Source organism: Jaculus jaculus, chromosome X, assembly GCF_020740685.1.
Source record: "Jaculus jaculus isolate mJacJac1 chromosome X, mJacJac1.mat.Y.cur, whole genome shotgun sequence".
Taxonomy (NCBI): domain Eukaryota; kingdom Metazoa; phylum Chordata; class Mammalia; order Rodentia; family Dipodidae; genus Jaculus; species Jaculus jaculus.
Window position 1 is genome coordinate 32,466,937 of NC_059125.1, and position 17,176 is coordinate 32,484,112.

The 17,176-nt window shown below is 35.9% G+C and overlaps 1 protein-coding gene across 5 annotated transcripts in view; it reads right to left on the reverse strand.

The window, feature by feature from the left end:
* The window catches only part of Cnksr2 (connector enhancer of kinase suppressor of Ras 2), a 304,624-nt gene that overhangs the window by 9,497 nt on the left and 277,951 nt on the right, over positions 1-17,176 (reverse strand). Inside the window, exon 21 of one of the 5 annotated variants that reach the window (XM_004670648.2) lies at positions 2,958-4,331. The exons of the other annotated variants lie outside the window; for them this stretch is intronic. Coding sequence (XP_004670705.1) covers positions 4,327-4,331 — 5 coding nt within the window. The 3' untranslated portion in view covers positions 2,958-4,326. Of the gene's footprint in view, positions 1-2,957; positions 4,332-17,176 lie in introns of those variants that run through there. 5 annotated transcript variants of the gene reach the window in all.

Below are 17,176 nucleotides of genomic sequence, written 5' to 3' on the forward strand. Positions count from 1 at the left end.
GACCTTTATTTTCTTTTATAATTTTCAATTGGTTTCTTTGATTTTTCTCAGATGAATACCAATTAAGTCAACAGGGTCTACAGTTGTAACTGAAAATATGAAAGCACCTTTATTTTCTTCTCTTTTTGCCCTCTTCTTCTTCATCTCCTTCACCTTTCCCTTCGGGATTCTCTCTTCTGAACCTTTGCTTTTCTTCTCTTAGAAGAGGCTTGCTTTGGAAGACGAGGCAAACACTTGGTGAGGCCTGCTTCCCGACCGAATTTCTTTCAGTGTGCCAGTTCAGCCACTAGAACACTGGCTGAAAATCAGCTCTTTTGCAATTTGAATAAATGTTTCTGAAAATTGGCAAAGTGTAGACCACATTCAAATTAAAGGACATATAGGAACCATCTGTGATTCCCAGTGAGGATGTGTATCATGGCTATAATGACATTTTAATATATATCTAATTTATTCAGGAAATCTGGGGCTATGCAGGAAGAAAAATATCCCCAAATTATGTTTACATTTGCATCATATAAATTACTTCAGTGTCAGATCATACGTTTTTAAATTCTAATTTTCTTAAAGCAAGGAGTACATATAAAGTCCTCTTTCCTACATAAAAATTCATTTACTTATAAATTTGAAGATCACAATTAATTCATTCGTACTTTGTGCCATAGGAGGGTCATTTCTGGCAGTGTCATGCTTTGTAGGAGCAAAATAAGATTTTCTTTACTAGTGTCTCACATGTATATTTTGCTCCAGTATGAAATATTGTGGGTCTAGGAACATAGTGAGCATCCCAACAGTTCATTGGCTTCTACAGGTTGCATATCATCTCCAGGTACGGAATGATAAAGCAAAGCTTAAAGATATTAGCTAATAAAACTGACTAGTTTGTTGAAAACTCTTGAAACTGATTATCAGCAGATGATAATGCATTTCTGAAATGCCACAAACTTGGTTAACTCCTTACATTCAGGATCTGTGGTTTCCAAAATCTTTTTGACTGTACTCTCTTACTGGTTAAAACACTTCTACTGTTAATTTATACACATATAGTAGTCCATATTAATAAATAATGTAACATACAGAATAGAAATTCAAAAGGATAAGATATAAAACCTGAGGAGAACTTCTCATTCTTTTCTTCATATACTTCAATGTACCCTTGTGTAGTCTTCTTCAGAGATCTATGCCATATTTTCCTTTGAAGGGAATTTATGTCACTCATTGTTACATTTCCCTTACTCTACTTGGTATAGTGTCTCATACACTCAAAAATTTAAGTGAGTTCTCTCTATATATAAAGTACTCCAAAGAAGGTTCCCTTTTGGGTGACTGTGTAATTACTGTAATGAACCTATTGTATAATATTGTTCATATTTCACTGAGGAAATTTTAAGAGAATAAAAACTTGTTTACATAAAATTTCATTCTGATGTCCTTGCATTTCCCTGCTACTACAATGGCATTGTCAAAGCATAGTAAAAGATGCAACCAAGGCCAATGAGCATACCAGTTGGACTCTTAAACCAACAACTCATAATGGACTCTGGCTACATGTTTTGGAAAGCAATTACACTGTCTTAAAATTGGACAATGATACTCTCTGGAAATAGTTGTTCCGTTACACAACACAGCTGTGTTAAGAGCACAGAAGTTTGAGAAAGGTTAAATCACAAATGATAGGGAAGCTGTACATAGTAGTATTAGTCATCAGTTAAATCTGAGAGGCACTTGCTCTTATACAGAGAACTTTAGGTCTTCTAGGATAATGATACTAAGTATGTGGAACACATTTTTTGTCCTGAGGAGCAATTGTCATTTTTATTGAGACCACATGAATATTTTTTATGAATATTTACTAACTTGGATGCATGTCACAGTGAAAAACTTATTTATATGTAAGGTGACATAATTTTAGTGGATTTGATGTCTTTGTAGATTATGATATTCAGGAGGTTAAACTATGACTTGAATTGTTTTATAATTAAATACTAGTTATTTTACTTCAATTTTTTATATAAACCAACTAGGTTTGCTTTGCATTGTAAAACTGAGGAAAATGGAGAGCAGCTTGTTAGGAAAAAAGTGAAGACTTTACAAACAAACTTAGTCTTTCTCCTGTAAACTACTTGTTTTATAACTAAACATCATTATTTTAGGCTAAAAACAATTCACAAGCATTTCTATTAGATAATTAATTCTCTTTGGGAAAAATTTATTTAAGTAAGAAAATATCTCTTCTTTTGAAAGGACCAACTGAGTGACTTCATCTACATCTAAACATTTTGTGAAAAACAGGTAACACCTATACTTGTAAATCAAGTACTATCGGTGGTTGTGTCTGTCACTTCCTGTACAATAGTCTACTTTTATGAAAGTGTGACAGGAGATAGAGGTCAACTTTATTCTATGCTTTGATCTCTGAGCATGCAATTTCTGTCAAATTATGTAATTTTAATCAGTTTTTGTCAAGGTAGGGTCTCGCTCTAGCTCAGGCTGACCTGGAATTCACTATGCAGTCTCAGGGTGACCTCAAACTCACAGTGATCCTCCTACCTCTCCTTTCCAAGTGCTGCATGTGCCGCCATGTCTGCCTATATTTTGTGGTTTAACAACAATGATAAGTCAGTGGTTGAATGGTTAGGGTCCAATGGTTTTAATAGCTCAAATGGCAAAATATTAATGCCTTTAGTATTGATTTATTGAACCAAAGAAGGGAAGATTCCTTGAAAGACAACCACATACCTAAATAACAGAATCTAGATTTACCTACATAGCAAGTAGAAATGGAGTTCTTAGACAGGCGTTCATAAAGTGGACAGTTTAAAAGGCAAGCTAAGGGATGAGTTTATATTCCCATTAAAGAGAGAAAACTAAAATTCTTCACAATAAAAAAAGTTTTACTATGATTTAAACAAGGAGAATGACTCAGAGAATCCCATTCATATTATATGGCAATAAAATGCTTTTTGACTGTTTTCTTTATACCAGAACCATGATTTTAGATCTACTCAAAAACACATTATAATGGTTAGAGCACAGAGGCAGTTATAAGGCAGATCAATGTGATTTTATTCACAACACAAATTCCATTTGTGAGAAAGAAGCATAGATAACTTCTCTTTAGAAAGATGTTTACTATGAAGCATACTTAGCAAACTGTATAGCTACCTAAAAAGATGTGATACCAATTGGTCATGTTTTTATTTTTAAGTAATTTATATTTTTACAGGTATTCACATTATGCAATACCACACACTGCGGTGACAGGAAGGGAAAAAAAAGCATTTCAAATTACATTGTTAAATTATCTGTTCATTGCACTGTATGAAATATCAATTAATTAGCATTAAATTATTACAGTGTATCTTATCCAACTAAAGGAAACACATCCACCACAGAAAAAAATAAGCAATACTGGGCCATAGGAGGTTCAGGTACATATTATTAAATACTATCTAAAGTTAGTTTGAAAGACATCCAGACAAAATTCTTTTTCAAAAAGGAAAAACATAGCCTATAGATTTGGAATATTTTACAGAAAAATAATAGCTCATTCCTGTCCTAAGAGGAAACATCACTTGTATACAAGTGCTACAAAATAAGGAGAAAGTTAGGATTTTAGCTGAGGACTCTTAAGAAAGCCTGGCATGAGGAATGTTCTTCCTTTGTGTCACTGAAAGCGGTCTGCCTTGTACCTGAATATGCTTTATAATAGAATAAACATTAAATTTCAGAGCAGGTTGGGTATACCTTGCCTTAATAGATTACATGTAATTTTACAATACAGTGTGTCAAGTTTTAAAAATGCAAATACACTTAGTACAGAATCTGCTTCCTTTGCTTTGCTTTAATGAGGCCACCGAAGAGTCCATTAAATCAACAGGATTTTCTAGTTATTGGCGCTGATCCATCACCACACAGGGCCCTTCCCCAGTCAAGTACCCTTCCCCTCTGTCCTCCCACAGAAAGGGCAGTTTTTTGTTACTGTGCTCCATCTTGATTGGCTTTGATCTTATGCTAGTCCCACTGTCGAAAGCTCACATTCTTCTTAAGAGTGGCCTGCCCCTCTTAATATCCCTTTAGGGAGGCCCTCAATCCACAACACTTGATGATCTATGCTTTTTACAAGTCTGTTTTCTGTTTTAAACAGCAAGGACGAGGCCATTTTAGTTGCTTGCAAGAGGTTGATGTTGAGTCTGTGCCGTGGCGACTCTCTTCGATCTAAATTCTCTAAACATTAGCTTATCAATCTGTGAGTCCAATGGGTTGAGTGCCAACAGAAGTGGATCCGATTTGGCATGGAGAGGTTCTACCAACTCTCGCAGTGTATTAGCCTAATATGATAAAGCAGTGATACAATATGATGAAAGACCTGCGAGTGCCATTATTGCAAAGCATATTAGTATTTGTATTAGAAATACCATCATGCAATACCCATGAAGAGAAAATAGAAAAATATGGCTAGAATTGCATATGGTTTTAATACCATAATGTCTTTTTGTTGACATGCAAGTCTACTTGGCCATAAATGGGACACCTTCTTAAAGCTCTAGTTTGGTTGTTTGAAATGTTAATCTAAGAATATACAATACCAAGCAAACCTTTCCCACCCCTAAACTTGTAAAAAAAAAATATATATATATATATATATATACACATATATATATTTATATATCTCCATAGTTTCAATCAAAGTGGGTTATTCAAAGTTTTCTCCATATATTGTAAAATAATAATTATTTCAAAAAATTGAAATATACTTTCATATAAGATGTTTTCTCAATTTCCCCCACTCAGGGTACTATGGGGAAAGGTTCTCTGGTCTTCTGACCAGAATGCTGTGTTACTACTGTGATACATATGCTACCATGTCCCATCAGTGAGGCAACAGAATGGACTAGCAAGTATTGCTTTGATGAAGAGGTCTTATGGTAAACAAAGCAAAGTAAAGAAGAATGAAATGAAAGCTAAAATAGTAAACATAACAAAGGTCACCTCACATCTGAGCATAAGGAGTTAAGAAACTGGAAGAAAATGAAGTTTCTCAATGACTGGAAAAGGTAAGAAAAGTTTGGATAAAATAAACTGCAGTTTCTCTTGGTTTATTTTATTTCGGTTATTGAGGAATCCAAATATTGTTAGCAGGTGAAAAAACATCACCAATGTTTGCTATCTTTAGCCTACAGCAAAATTTTATCTACAACATCCTGTAGGTATTTTTTTGAATTACATACAGAAGAAGAAACAATGTGAGAGAGGGACCATGGAAATTAGCTGCTCATTACTACCATTGTTAGAAAATATTCCTCTAACACTGATATCTAGAAGATGAATGCAACATGATTCCAAAGCAAGCAAAACTGTTTATTATATCATACTCTGTGCTGAAATGTAGCCAATAACTGAGCAATGTTTGTAGGTAGGTCAAATTAAACAAAATATAATGCCAAATCTTCTACCTACCACTGCATGATAAAAGCATATAATTTCAGACAGTAAAATCATAGGCAATGCAACTTGGTGCACGAAGCCATGCCTAAATTTAAACTACTTATTTATGCTATTCTAACATTTTATAAATTGTTTTGAACACATCTGTACAGATTCACAAGCACTAGGAGCCATTGACATAGGCACAGCCATATCTACCTCCAGTTGAACTGCAGAGACCTGAGTGGGGCCCAACCCCTCCTTAATTCCTCCTCTTGGACTGCTTGTATGGACCTGACCTTATGCAAAACACAGTATGTGCAGAAAAATAGTCTTCAGTTGCCTTATTCCCACATCATCTGACCTTGTCCCCTGCTCCCATGCTTTTTCTATATTTGATTAAAGAAAACTGTCATCAAAGCTTCCTGATTGTGCATGAATTAAAACAACACTTGTTAGGCGGGGCTGCAGTGTCTCCGGCAGAACCTGCAGACTACCCAGTCTCAGCTTTCACTCTATTACTGTGTCTGTCTGTCTTTCTTTCTAATTCTCAAGTTACCCCTAATAGGCCATGGTCAGGCTGGTCATGGCAAACACCCTTAATTTTCTTATAAAAATTATGTTACATAAATGGTTTAATTTCTAGTACATCTCCAAATACTCATTTAACCCATATTAAATATAATTAGAACCCTGGTAATCAAGGCAAGTTTCATTATACTTACAATGCTGCTTCTATAATATTACTGAGTTTTATTCCAAGAGATTAAAAGTATCTCATCTTAGTCCTTTGCTGTATTGCTGGATTATGTGATAGAATCACATAATTATTTTTTTCTTAAATTTTACTTATGTTGGGCTGGAGAGATGGCTTAGCGGTTAAGCGCTTGCCTGTGAAGCCTAAGGACCCCGGTTCGAGGCTCGGTTCCCCAGGTCCCACGTTAGCCAGATGCACAAGGGGGCGCACGCGTCTGGAGTTCGTTTGCAGAGGCTGGAAGCCCTGGCGCGCCCATTCTCTCTCTCTCCCTCTATCTGTCTTTCTCTCTGTGTCTGTCACTCTCAAATAAATAAATAAAAAATGAACAAAAAAAATTAAAAAAAAATTTACTTATGTGTGTGTGTGTATGCATGTGCTTATGTACACATCTGTACCATATATGTACTGTTTTGCATTTGGCTTTCTGTGCGTATTGGGAAATTGAATTTAGGCTAATGAGCTTTGTAAGAAAGTGGCTTTAGACACTAAACTATCTCTGCATCCCTGGGAGTCACTATTTCAAAATGGTACAGCTCACTATTTGCAGGTTTATAAGAGAAGTTAACTCCATAAGGCAAGGTATGTTTCTTTAACTGGTAGTGGTCATTATCACTGACTATAGAATCTCCAGAATAGGAGTGGGGTGTGCCAGTTCAATATATTTCTTTGCTTTATCTACTCAATAAGAATTTCTTGGTGTGGAATTTAGGAAGTTGCATTTTCAATAAGCTGCTGAGGTGGTTTTATTGCCCACTGCAGTTTGGTATTTGTTGAAGTAGCAAGAGATGTTGTACTGCATATATAAGTAGTTTTTAACCTATTAGTCTTGAGGCTGAGGACTTCCTATAACATATATTTGTAGTCCTGCCACCATTGGAACAGTGTAGCAACACAGGTAAAATAATTTCATGTGTTTTGCTAAATAATGTGTTGAAAATATCTTGGCCTATTGATATTATAGTAAGATAAAAGAGGTCTTGGTAAACTGCTTAAATAAATCCTTTAAAGCTAAAATTTTATGTAGGGTCAAATAATTGATTTTTTGTTGTCTTCTTTCTTTCTTTCTTTCTTTTGAGGCAAACGGAACAACTAGAAATATATTCTTAGACTCAACCTGATTGGATCAACATGCCCACTATGTTGGCACAAGCATCTGGAGTTTGATTTCAATGGCTGAGACCTCAGCGTACCAATTCATATTCATTCTCTCTCTCTCTGTCTCTCATAAAATAAAAATATTATGAATCAAAAGTACAAAAGCTGAATAGGTCAAAGGCAAGATCACAAAAGGCTTCAGGTATATACAAGAAATCTTTAAAACTTGAAAAAACTACTTCACAAAGAAACTGATATATAAAAATCTACCTTTTAGAATTCTCTAAGTGAGGTCAGGTGAGGTGGAAGAAGAAGAAAAGCATATGAGAGGAGGGATAATCAAAACTAAAGAGATTATGAATAAACTATATGGAAATCTATTTCTTTGTTAGCAAGTATATATGTTTATTTTGGACAGAAGTATCCTATGAGTATGTAAATGCTCAGAGAAGTCATAGATAATTACAGAAAAAATTCAGTCTATTGTTAAGGTTCTTGGCTGCCCACAATAACTAGATGGTAAGACCCTATTGCTAAAGACTTTAAATGCTTGGGATGTAGATAACTGAGAAATTAAGCTGGAGCTGAGCTGGAAGCCTCCTCCCTGTTGACTAGCTGTCATGATGCTAGAAAGAGTTATGCAGACTGTTGAGGGAGAAAAGTTATCTGTGGTCTGAGCCAGCAGTGAACCCTGCAAGCGACATGACTAGCAACCTAGGCAAGATATGCCCACTAGTGCAATAGTGATATGTCTGTTATGGGGGTGATCAACACCTCTTTAACTGGATTTGAGTTGGTCTGCTCCATAGGAAGGAATTTATACCTGATACTGAAGTCAAAAGCCTTTGGCTGGGATGGGCACAAACTGAAGGGGGTTAGTTGGCTACATGGATATATTATGCTCACTACATTGCACTCTAAGTACTTAAGTTTATTATATTTTAGACTGCTCTCACTAGAGAATTTTCCCTTCAGAATATAGTGACTGCCAGAGAGTCAAAACACATCAAGATGTCGAGAGTTCAGCACTTAATGAGTTATCTCTCACACCTTCCAAGGCTCTGGGAACCTTACAGAAAAGGTGTCAGAAAGTTAAGTGCCAGAGATTGGAGTGGATTGCTTTGGAATGCTATCTCCAAGACACAAAGTGGCCATTTTATTAATGACATCATAGGATTTGTGGTTACTTGCAAAAGACTTGCATAATATTGGGCTCACCAACAAGTTGTTATGGACAATGGAGAGGCCAAAAAAGACATTAAAACAGCAGAGGGAATAGTGGGAAAGAAGAGTGGGTTCAGTGGAGAGAGATGGTGAAGGGGGGGTGGAAGGAAACTTGTACAAGGGGATTTTGCAAATTTTTAAAATAATTTTTTAAATAAAATATCTTTGACTTTTGTGAATCTCATTTATGTCTCTTTAATTTTTTAAGTCCCTTTCAGATTTCAACACTGTCACCTATTGTCTTCCTCCCTTTGTGATTTCCTTTTTTCATATTTTGACTTTCCTGACAAATTTAAATACTCAAACCATTGAAACTTGTTTCTTATAGTAACAGACTAACTTTGTCCCTGTGTTCTAGAATAAGTGGGAATTGGATGATCCCTTAAAAAAGTATCTTGGTTATTTATTTATTTTAGTTTTTTTTTTTTTTGAGGTAGGGTAACACTTTAGCTCAGGCAGACCTGGAATTCACTCTGTAGTCTCAGAATGGCCTTGAACTCAAGGCGATTCTCCTACCTCTGCCTCCTGAGTGCTGGGATTAAAGGTGCCACCATGCTTGGCTGGTTATTTATTTTCTATGGCTCATCTTCAAACAATAAAAATACTCCTTTTTCCTACTATTAAACCACTATTTTCCAAGCTTTTAGCCAATTACAGTTTGAAACATCAGTAACTTACAATATATTTATGCTACTACAAAGAAAATCAGTATTTTTTCTGCTTGGTATATTAGTTAAGAAATATTTAATTAGCTCCCACTGATCACTGAAACTTCTAACTGCAAGACCAACAGTCATATCTGGTTAAAAACCAACCAATTATGTTTCCTTGCTACTATTCATTGGGGTATCTGAATGATGGATATAAAGGTAACAGCCAATTGAATCATGCATAGAAGGATCGATTGAGGATCCATTTCCCACACAAGTTGAGGCACTGATTGAATTCACATAGAATATTTTGAGTAGTATTTTTCTCTTTTTGGTAAGTTTAAAAACTATGTCACTAGGGAACACCAAAATAATAAGCAGAAACATAAATTCTGGAAAGGTAAGATTTATAAATGCAATCTAGCTTTTAATAATGTACCTGCTAAGAATATAGCTGATGATCCTTCAATCATATGGTTTATAAAGTTTATAAAGTGGGTAAGAGTACAGATACACACATTTGAAAGAGAATGATTATGATTAAATTTGAATACAAAGCAGGTAAAAAATATCCTTACTGAATGAAACAGATGAGAATAGATGAAATTTGAAATATGTTCTTTAGCTAAAGGAATGCTTAAAAAGGATTCTTAGATGGTAAGGACAGAGATGTGTAATGTTGGATGTAACTAAATGTTTCAGAAAATGACTACTTAAATTATGATAATCCCAAATAAGTTGAAGCACTAACATTAGAAATTATTAGAATTATGAAAACTATGTATGGACAGGGAAATATTTATGGTTTATAATTTGTAAATTTATATAAAACTTTATAATTTTTATAACATTTTTATTATTAAAATGATATAAAATGTTTCAAAATAAAAGAATACATTAAAAAGATTTCTACTTTAGTTTGTATTCTGAGAGAGAGGCCATTATATTTACTCAGTCTCATAGTCAGCCAGTTTGAGGACAAATTTAAGAGCACAGACACAGATGTAAACATAATCTTAAACTGCTTGAATATAGCACAGGTCACCAATAGATATTCACTCCTATCAGCAAATAAGAAGAGTTCGTAGGAGAGAAATGCTTTGTGTTTACTTTTAAAAGTTTACTTATTTCCTGAAGCATGGTGGCAAAACTTTTAATCCCAGAGCTCTGGAGGCTGAGGTAGGAGGACTGCTGTGAGTTCAAGGCCAGTTTGGGACTACAGAGTGAATTCCAGGTTAGCCTAGGCCTGAGACCTACCTCAAAAAAAAAAAAAAGTTTTTTTTTATTTAACATAACCATTCATAGTCTCCTTTTATTCTAAGAGTAAGTCTATGACAAGTATAAGATTTAAGATTTTCTTAACAATGCTGTCAAGGAAATAAGATGCTTTGGGGACACTGCCAGTTGAATTTAAGGACTATCAAAATATCTTTCCCAGAAAAACTAGTACTAAGAATGATAAGAAGAGATTTCAAGAAATGTCTGCTAGAATCTAAAATTATCATGACAGTTACTTATCACTAATACATTTTTATGCTCAGTATGTTATAAATAGCATTTCATTTTGGTCAATGACATTTCAATTTTCATTTTATGACCTGTAATAATTACATTATAGACTACTCTCATAAATCTCCATTGTTAGGGATATTCAATGTGTCTGTGCTCAGAATAAATATTTGCTAAAATCACCACAAAATCATATTTTTAAGCAATCTACCACATATAGAAACAAATTAGCACAACTCTTTATCTTAATTAAAAGTTGGGGTTAATGAGTGTTCATATTCAATCCTACCTTTTTAAGAAATTGTTAGTTATTGTAAACTCATTTTGTATTTGTGATAGAAAAGTATGGAATTTGAGATTACACGAGGATATAACATTTTAAAATGCCATATGTTATAACCCCATATATGTCTATACATGAGCCTCATTTTTTTTCTGCTTTTTTATTTTTTGTTTATTTTCATTTATTTATTTGACAGCGATAGACAGAGAAAGAGGCAGGGGGAGAGACAGAGAGAGAGGGAGAAAAAGGGAGAGAATGGGCGCGCCAGGGCCTCCAGCCACTGCAAACGAACTCCAGATGCATGCGCCCTCTTGTGCATCTGGCTAATGTGGGTCCTGGGGAATCAAGCCTCAAACTGGGGTCCTTAGGCTTCACAGGGAAGCGCTTAGCTGCTAAGTCATCGCTCCAGCTCTTTTTTCCTGTTTTTTAAATTAAGAATATGTTTTGTGTGGACACATGATGAGTTGGTACCATCATTTACCTTCGTTCTGCCCCCAATCTGCTGAGAGTCCTCCTCAGTGGGGTTGCTGGTATTCCCCTTGGGATTGTGGGTTATGTATTATGAGAGCAGAAGTCAGTCATTGAGGGGGGGTGCTTTTCCTTTTTGACAGCATTGTATGGTACTGTCATTCCAAAGAAAATAAATTTTAGTGGAGTTATAGAGATGTTGACTGTCAATGCTCTCATGGAAAAATAAAAATTAAATCTGCAGAGAAATGGATGGACATCGAAAGGATCATTCTTAGTGAGGTAACCCAGGCCCAGAAATCTAAGCACCATATGTTTTCTCTCATTATGTTGATCCTAGCTACAAATGTTTGGGCTTGTATTTGAGTGGGAATAAGATGTGGTAGCAGAGGCCAGTAAGCTAGAAAGGGGCTATAAGGGAGGGAGGAGAAGGGGGACTTAAGGGGATGGTATTGTGTGTATGTAAGTAGAAAAACATATTACTGGGGGTGGAAAGGCCTACGTGAGGTCAGGGGAAGAGATTGAGTAAAGGAAAGGTAGGGGGCCGGTTAATCAATAATCTAAGAAGGTATGAACAAGTCATATGGAAACCTACTTTTTTTGGACAATGGCATACCCAGAAGCCATAGATGGTTACTAGAAAATTTTTAGTGCCAGGGATGGGATACCTTCCAGTGAGTTGTTGGTCAGGGAGGCCCCTTGTGCCCCAAAACCTAACAGGACATTGCTGAGGCTCTTGGTTTCCCACCAAGAATAGATGGTAAGACCCTATTGCTGAAGACTCAACATTCTTGGGCTGCAAGGTCACTGCGAGATCCTTTTGGAGCTGAGTTGAAAACCTCCTCTATGTAAACCAGCTCACCGAAAGCTGGAAAAAAAACAAACTATGCTGCATGCAGCTTCACGGAAGAGAGACAAGTCATCAGTGGAAATTAAAAAAAAAAAAACAACAAACAGTGGACATTGTAAGCCCTAAGTTGGGCCAGGCAGGCCAAATGAGCTAATGGGTATAAAAGTGGAATGCCTGTTATGGGGGAAACCAACTACTTTCTAATTGGACTGGAGACCCACTCCACAGAAGGGAATACATGTCAGATACTGAAAACTTATGATGGGGGAAGTCATGATGTCTAGGGGTGTAATGTCTGCTGTTGTCTGAATAAATGCATATAATATGCTCACCAAACTGCCTGCTAAGGACTTTTTTTTTTTCTTTTTTCAAATTTTTTTGTTTACTCTTATTTATTTGAGGGCGACAGACAGTGAGAGAAACAGGCAGAGAGAAAGAGATAATGGACGTGCCAGGGATTCCAGCCACTGCAAACGAACTCCAGATGCGTGTACCCCCCATTTCATCTGGCTAACGTGGGTCCTGGTGAATTGAACCTCGAACCAGGGTCCTTAGGCTTCACAGGCAAGCACTTAACCACTAAGCCATCTCTACAGCCCCTAAGGACTTTTCTTAATGTTCCTACCCATATATTAATGATACTCTCACTTTTGGTTAGAGAAGCTTCTCTTTACAGCTGGCAGCAACCTCTAGGATGACTCAGAAGTCACCACAGTACTGAGAAGTGACAGAGGAGTGCTCAGCATGAGAAACATTTCAATCACACATTCCAAGGCTCAGGGTCTATTTAGGAAGAGGTAGCAGAAAGAATGTAAGAGCCAAAGAAAGGATAATACTCCTTACCATGGGCTCTTCAAGACACAAAATGGCCTGGATATCCATGACCTTGGAGTGGCTTGTACTACCTACACAAGACTAGTATACTAGGAGGAAAAAATGATGACATCAAAATAAAAGAGACTGATGGAGAGGGGGGAGAGGATATGATAGAGAGTGGAGTTGTGAAGAGGAAAGTAAGGGGAGGGAATTATCATGGTTTATTGTCTATAATTATGGAAGTTGTCAAAAATCAAAAGATATTTTTAAAAATAATGATTTTATAGCTATTGCAAAATGTTTTCATGTTTGTGATTAATATTTCACATTGCATATTGAGTTTCACACTCAGCAGTGTAATTACAGAATCTCGAATGAAAGAGGGAATTTATTAAGAAGAGAGGCCCTTCTGTAAAATTTCAATGTTTGAAATGTCAGAAGGTTCTCTGCATCTTACAACTTAATTTGCATTCAAATATAATTATGTTAAGAAATTTATTTCCCATATGTAAATTTATTACTTTTCAAGTAAGTGCCTTTAACCACTGAACCATCATTGCAGCCCTAATTTATTACTTTTCTAGTGCTTTATGGTATTAGCTTACTTGGAATGCATTATACATAAGGATAATTTCATATTTCATTGAAATAAGTTTTTTAAAATTTTTATTTGGTATATTTTATTAAACAAAGACTATGATACCTTCTCTAGCATGAAAAATGCAACCATCAACAGAGAGATACTGTGTAAAGTTACTTTGTATGTATATGTAAATAAAGAGGTAAATATGGGGTTCCTAAGTTTAATGTTTCCTTATCATCTGCTTTGACTACTGTTATTTGGGGGGGGGAAGGAAATAGCAAAACAATGATAGAAGCTATGGAGTAAATGGTATAGCATAGCCTTTACAAAGATGATCACCAAAGAAATCTGTGAAACTTTAGCCCTGTGTATTATACTAGCATATGTATATATACCTATTAATATCATTACTATATATATGTATATATGTACACACTACTAGAATCACAAACAAGGTCAATTGCTACATGTTACTATCTCAAATTTATACACATATATGCATATACACATATGTGAACCCATTAGGAAACATGCTAGTTTGTGTGGTCTTCAGTAAATAGTGTATAATATCTCTGTAGATGGTTCTATAACTGGATTTATAGTAAAATGTTACATCATTTTCTTATTGTTAAGTCCATAAATACTTATGATCAAAGTTCTAGAATATTTTCTTTTTATAATTTTATTTTTACTTGAGAATGGGGCAAGGGAGAGGATGAGTGGGCATGCCAGGGCCTCTAGCTACTGCAAAGAAACTCCAGATACATGTACTACCATGTGCATCTGGATTACATGGACACTAGGGAATTGAACCTGGGTCCTTAGGCTTCACAAGCAAGCACTTTAAGCATTAAACTATTTCTCTATCCCTAAAATATTTTTATATGAGCTTATTGTTAAGTGCAAAACTAACCTAAAAGGCATTAATGTTGGATTTAGAAGCAAATGAAAAGTAGCATTTTCCAACCATAATCAAGTGTATATTATAGATGCTTATTACTATTAGGAATATTGTCATGTAATATTAAATAAAACATTATTCCATAGTAGTTGACTATGAAGATGATATACCTGAAATACACATAAAACCAGAACTTAACTGATGCCCAGATGACATTTCCTTTCTCCTTATTTTAAAACTTCTGTGTAACACAAGGCAGTCTGTTTTTTTCTTTGTGGAAAATCAATAAATCCATAAGAGAAGAGATCACAACTCTATTTAACATAATAATATACTTTAATTATTGAAGGCTTTCATTCCCAAGGCCTAATTTTTAGCTATACTAGGAATGATTTCAGATCTTAGTTCTGTGGGCAAATGTGGTCACATTGGTAATGAAAATGTCAGTTTGGGAGAAGAAAGAATTATGGTACATTGCTCTCCATATAAATTGCCAAACTGAAATCAAATACAGTTTCTGCATTAAGCATGGACAAAGCCTGATGCTCCAATGAACTAGTACTTTGCCTCGGGACTTGTTACAGTAACCTACTAAAAAAGGTGGGTTATAGATTTCCACATCAAATTTTTACTATCAAAAGCCAGAAAATAGGGGCTTCGGGTTAAGATGGTGGCATAGGAACCACATCAAAGCAGCCCAGGGGAGAAAAAGCAAAACAAAACAAAACAAAAAGTGAAAAATAAACTCTTCTACTAAAAAGTGAGGTGTATAAGAAATTACCAATGGCAGAAGAGAAGTAGGAGAGCAACTAGAGCACACATAAGCAGGCAGAAGCTGCTCCAGCAGCAGTGGCAACAGGTCTGCAGTGGCACCAGGTCCATGGGGCCACAGCTGCAAGGCTCTTTTGTGCCGCAGGAAAAGCCAGGTGAGGGGATTTTTCACTCACACAGGAGCCCCTTGCAAACTCAAGAAACATGAAGGGAGGACTGCAGTGACCAACAGAGGAGCAGATCATGAGTTAGAGGATCACATGGACCAGAGGGAAAATTAGAGCTACCATTCACAGCCTCCCCTCCCCCACAGCCAGCACAAACACCAGCAAGCACCAGAGACCTGGGGAAGGGAGCTCACAGCACCCAGCACTGATGACCAGAGCAGTGATCCAGTGACCCAGCCAGCCTACTTGAACCCACAGCACACCAAAGAGGGACCCAAGCAAGAGCACAACATAACTGAGACCAAAATCATCCCAAAGGTAACTTGGATTACACCAGGTCAGTACCCACCAAGTAAGCCTTGTATATAAGCCTGAATCAGAAGTGCTAATTGCACCTTCCATATCAGGATAAATTATATGTTAAATCTGATGGGTGGCTGGATTTGCCATTCTTAAATAAGCTATATTTTGGGCTTGTAGTATGTTGCTTCCAGATTTATAGTGGCTTCGTTTCCTCTTATGCTGTTCATCAGGGAAGGGTCTCACTTGGTCACAAGCTGACTTGGAACCCTCAACAGACCAGAAATCTTAACCGCCTCATTGACAGGATTAAGGTTGTGGGGCAACACATACCCTAAGGGACTGTGACTTTGTTAGAGGATCTGGTTGCCATAATACTTACTCTTGCATAAATACTCTGTGCTGTTTTTCATTGAATGTATATATACATTGTTTAGTTAAATTTTAGAATCTGCCTGTATTTTGTTCCACTCAGCCTACTTGAATACTCTCATAGTAGGCAAACCCAACATCAAGGGTCACTTTTGCAGATACTCTGAGGCTTAAGAGCCACACCTAGCACCTTAAGCTCCTACCCTGAAGATGTATAACATCAGATTGATTGATACATCTAATAATACTGCAGCTAACTAGAAAATCCAAGCATTACATTAATCTAAGATGCAGAAATATGTACATTGTAACACAATAAACACCAAAATCAAGACAATATAAATCAGCCAAAAAGTATTAATGCATCAGAAATTACCTCCAGTGAGAGTTAGAGGAAATGCCTGAGAAAGATTTAAAAAAATTGATTATAAATATCCTCAAAGAAGTCAAACAGGAAATCAAAGGATTCAAAGAAGACAAGAAAACCAATTTAATGAAATAAAGAGGTCAATACAAGACATAAATAGGAAATAGAAATAATAAAGAAAAACCAGTCAGAATTACTAGCAATGAAGAACACAGTCAATGAAATTAAAAAAAAAAAAAAAAAAAAAAAAAAACAAAACTCTAGAAAATCTCACCAGTAGAATGGATGAAGAAGAGGACAGAATATCTAAGCTAGAAGACCAGGTGGCAGATCTAATACAGTCCACAAAGAGAAAGACAAACTAATAGGAAAGTATGAATGGGAATTTCAGGATATTCGGGACACTATGAAAAGATCAAACATAAGAATTCAGGGTATAGTAGAAGAAGAATTTCACTCCACAGGCACAGTAGGCATTTTCAACAAAATCATAGAAGAAAACTTCCCCCATATTGGGAAAGAGATGCCAATGCAGATACAGGAATACTTTAGAACACCAAACAGACAAAATCTGCCAAGAACCTCTCCTCGGCATACTATAATTAAACTACCAAACATAGAAACCAAAGAAAATAT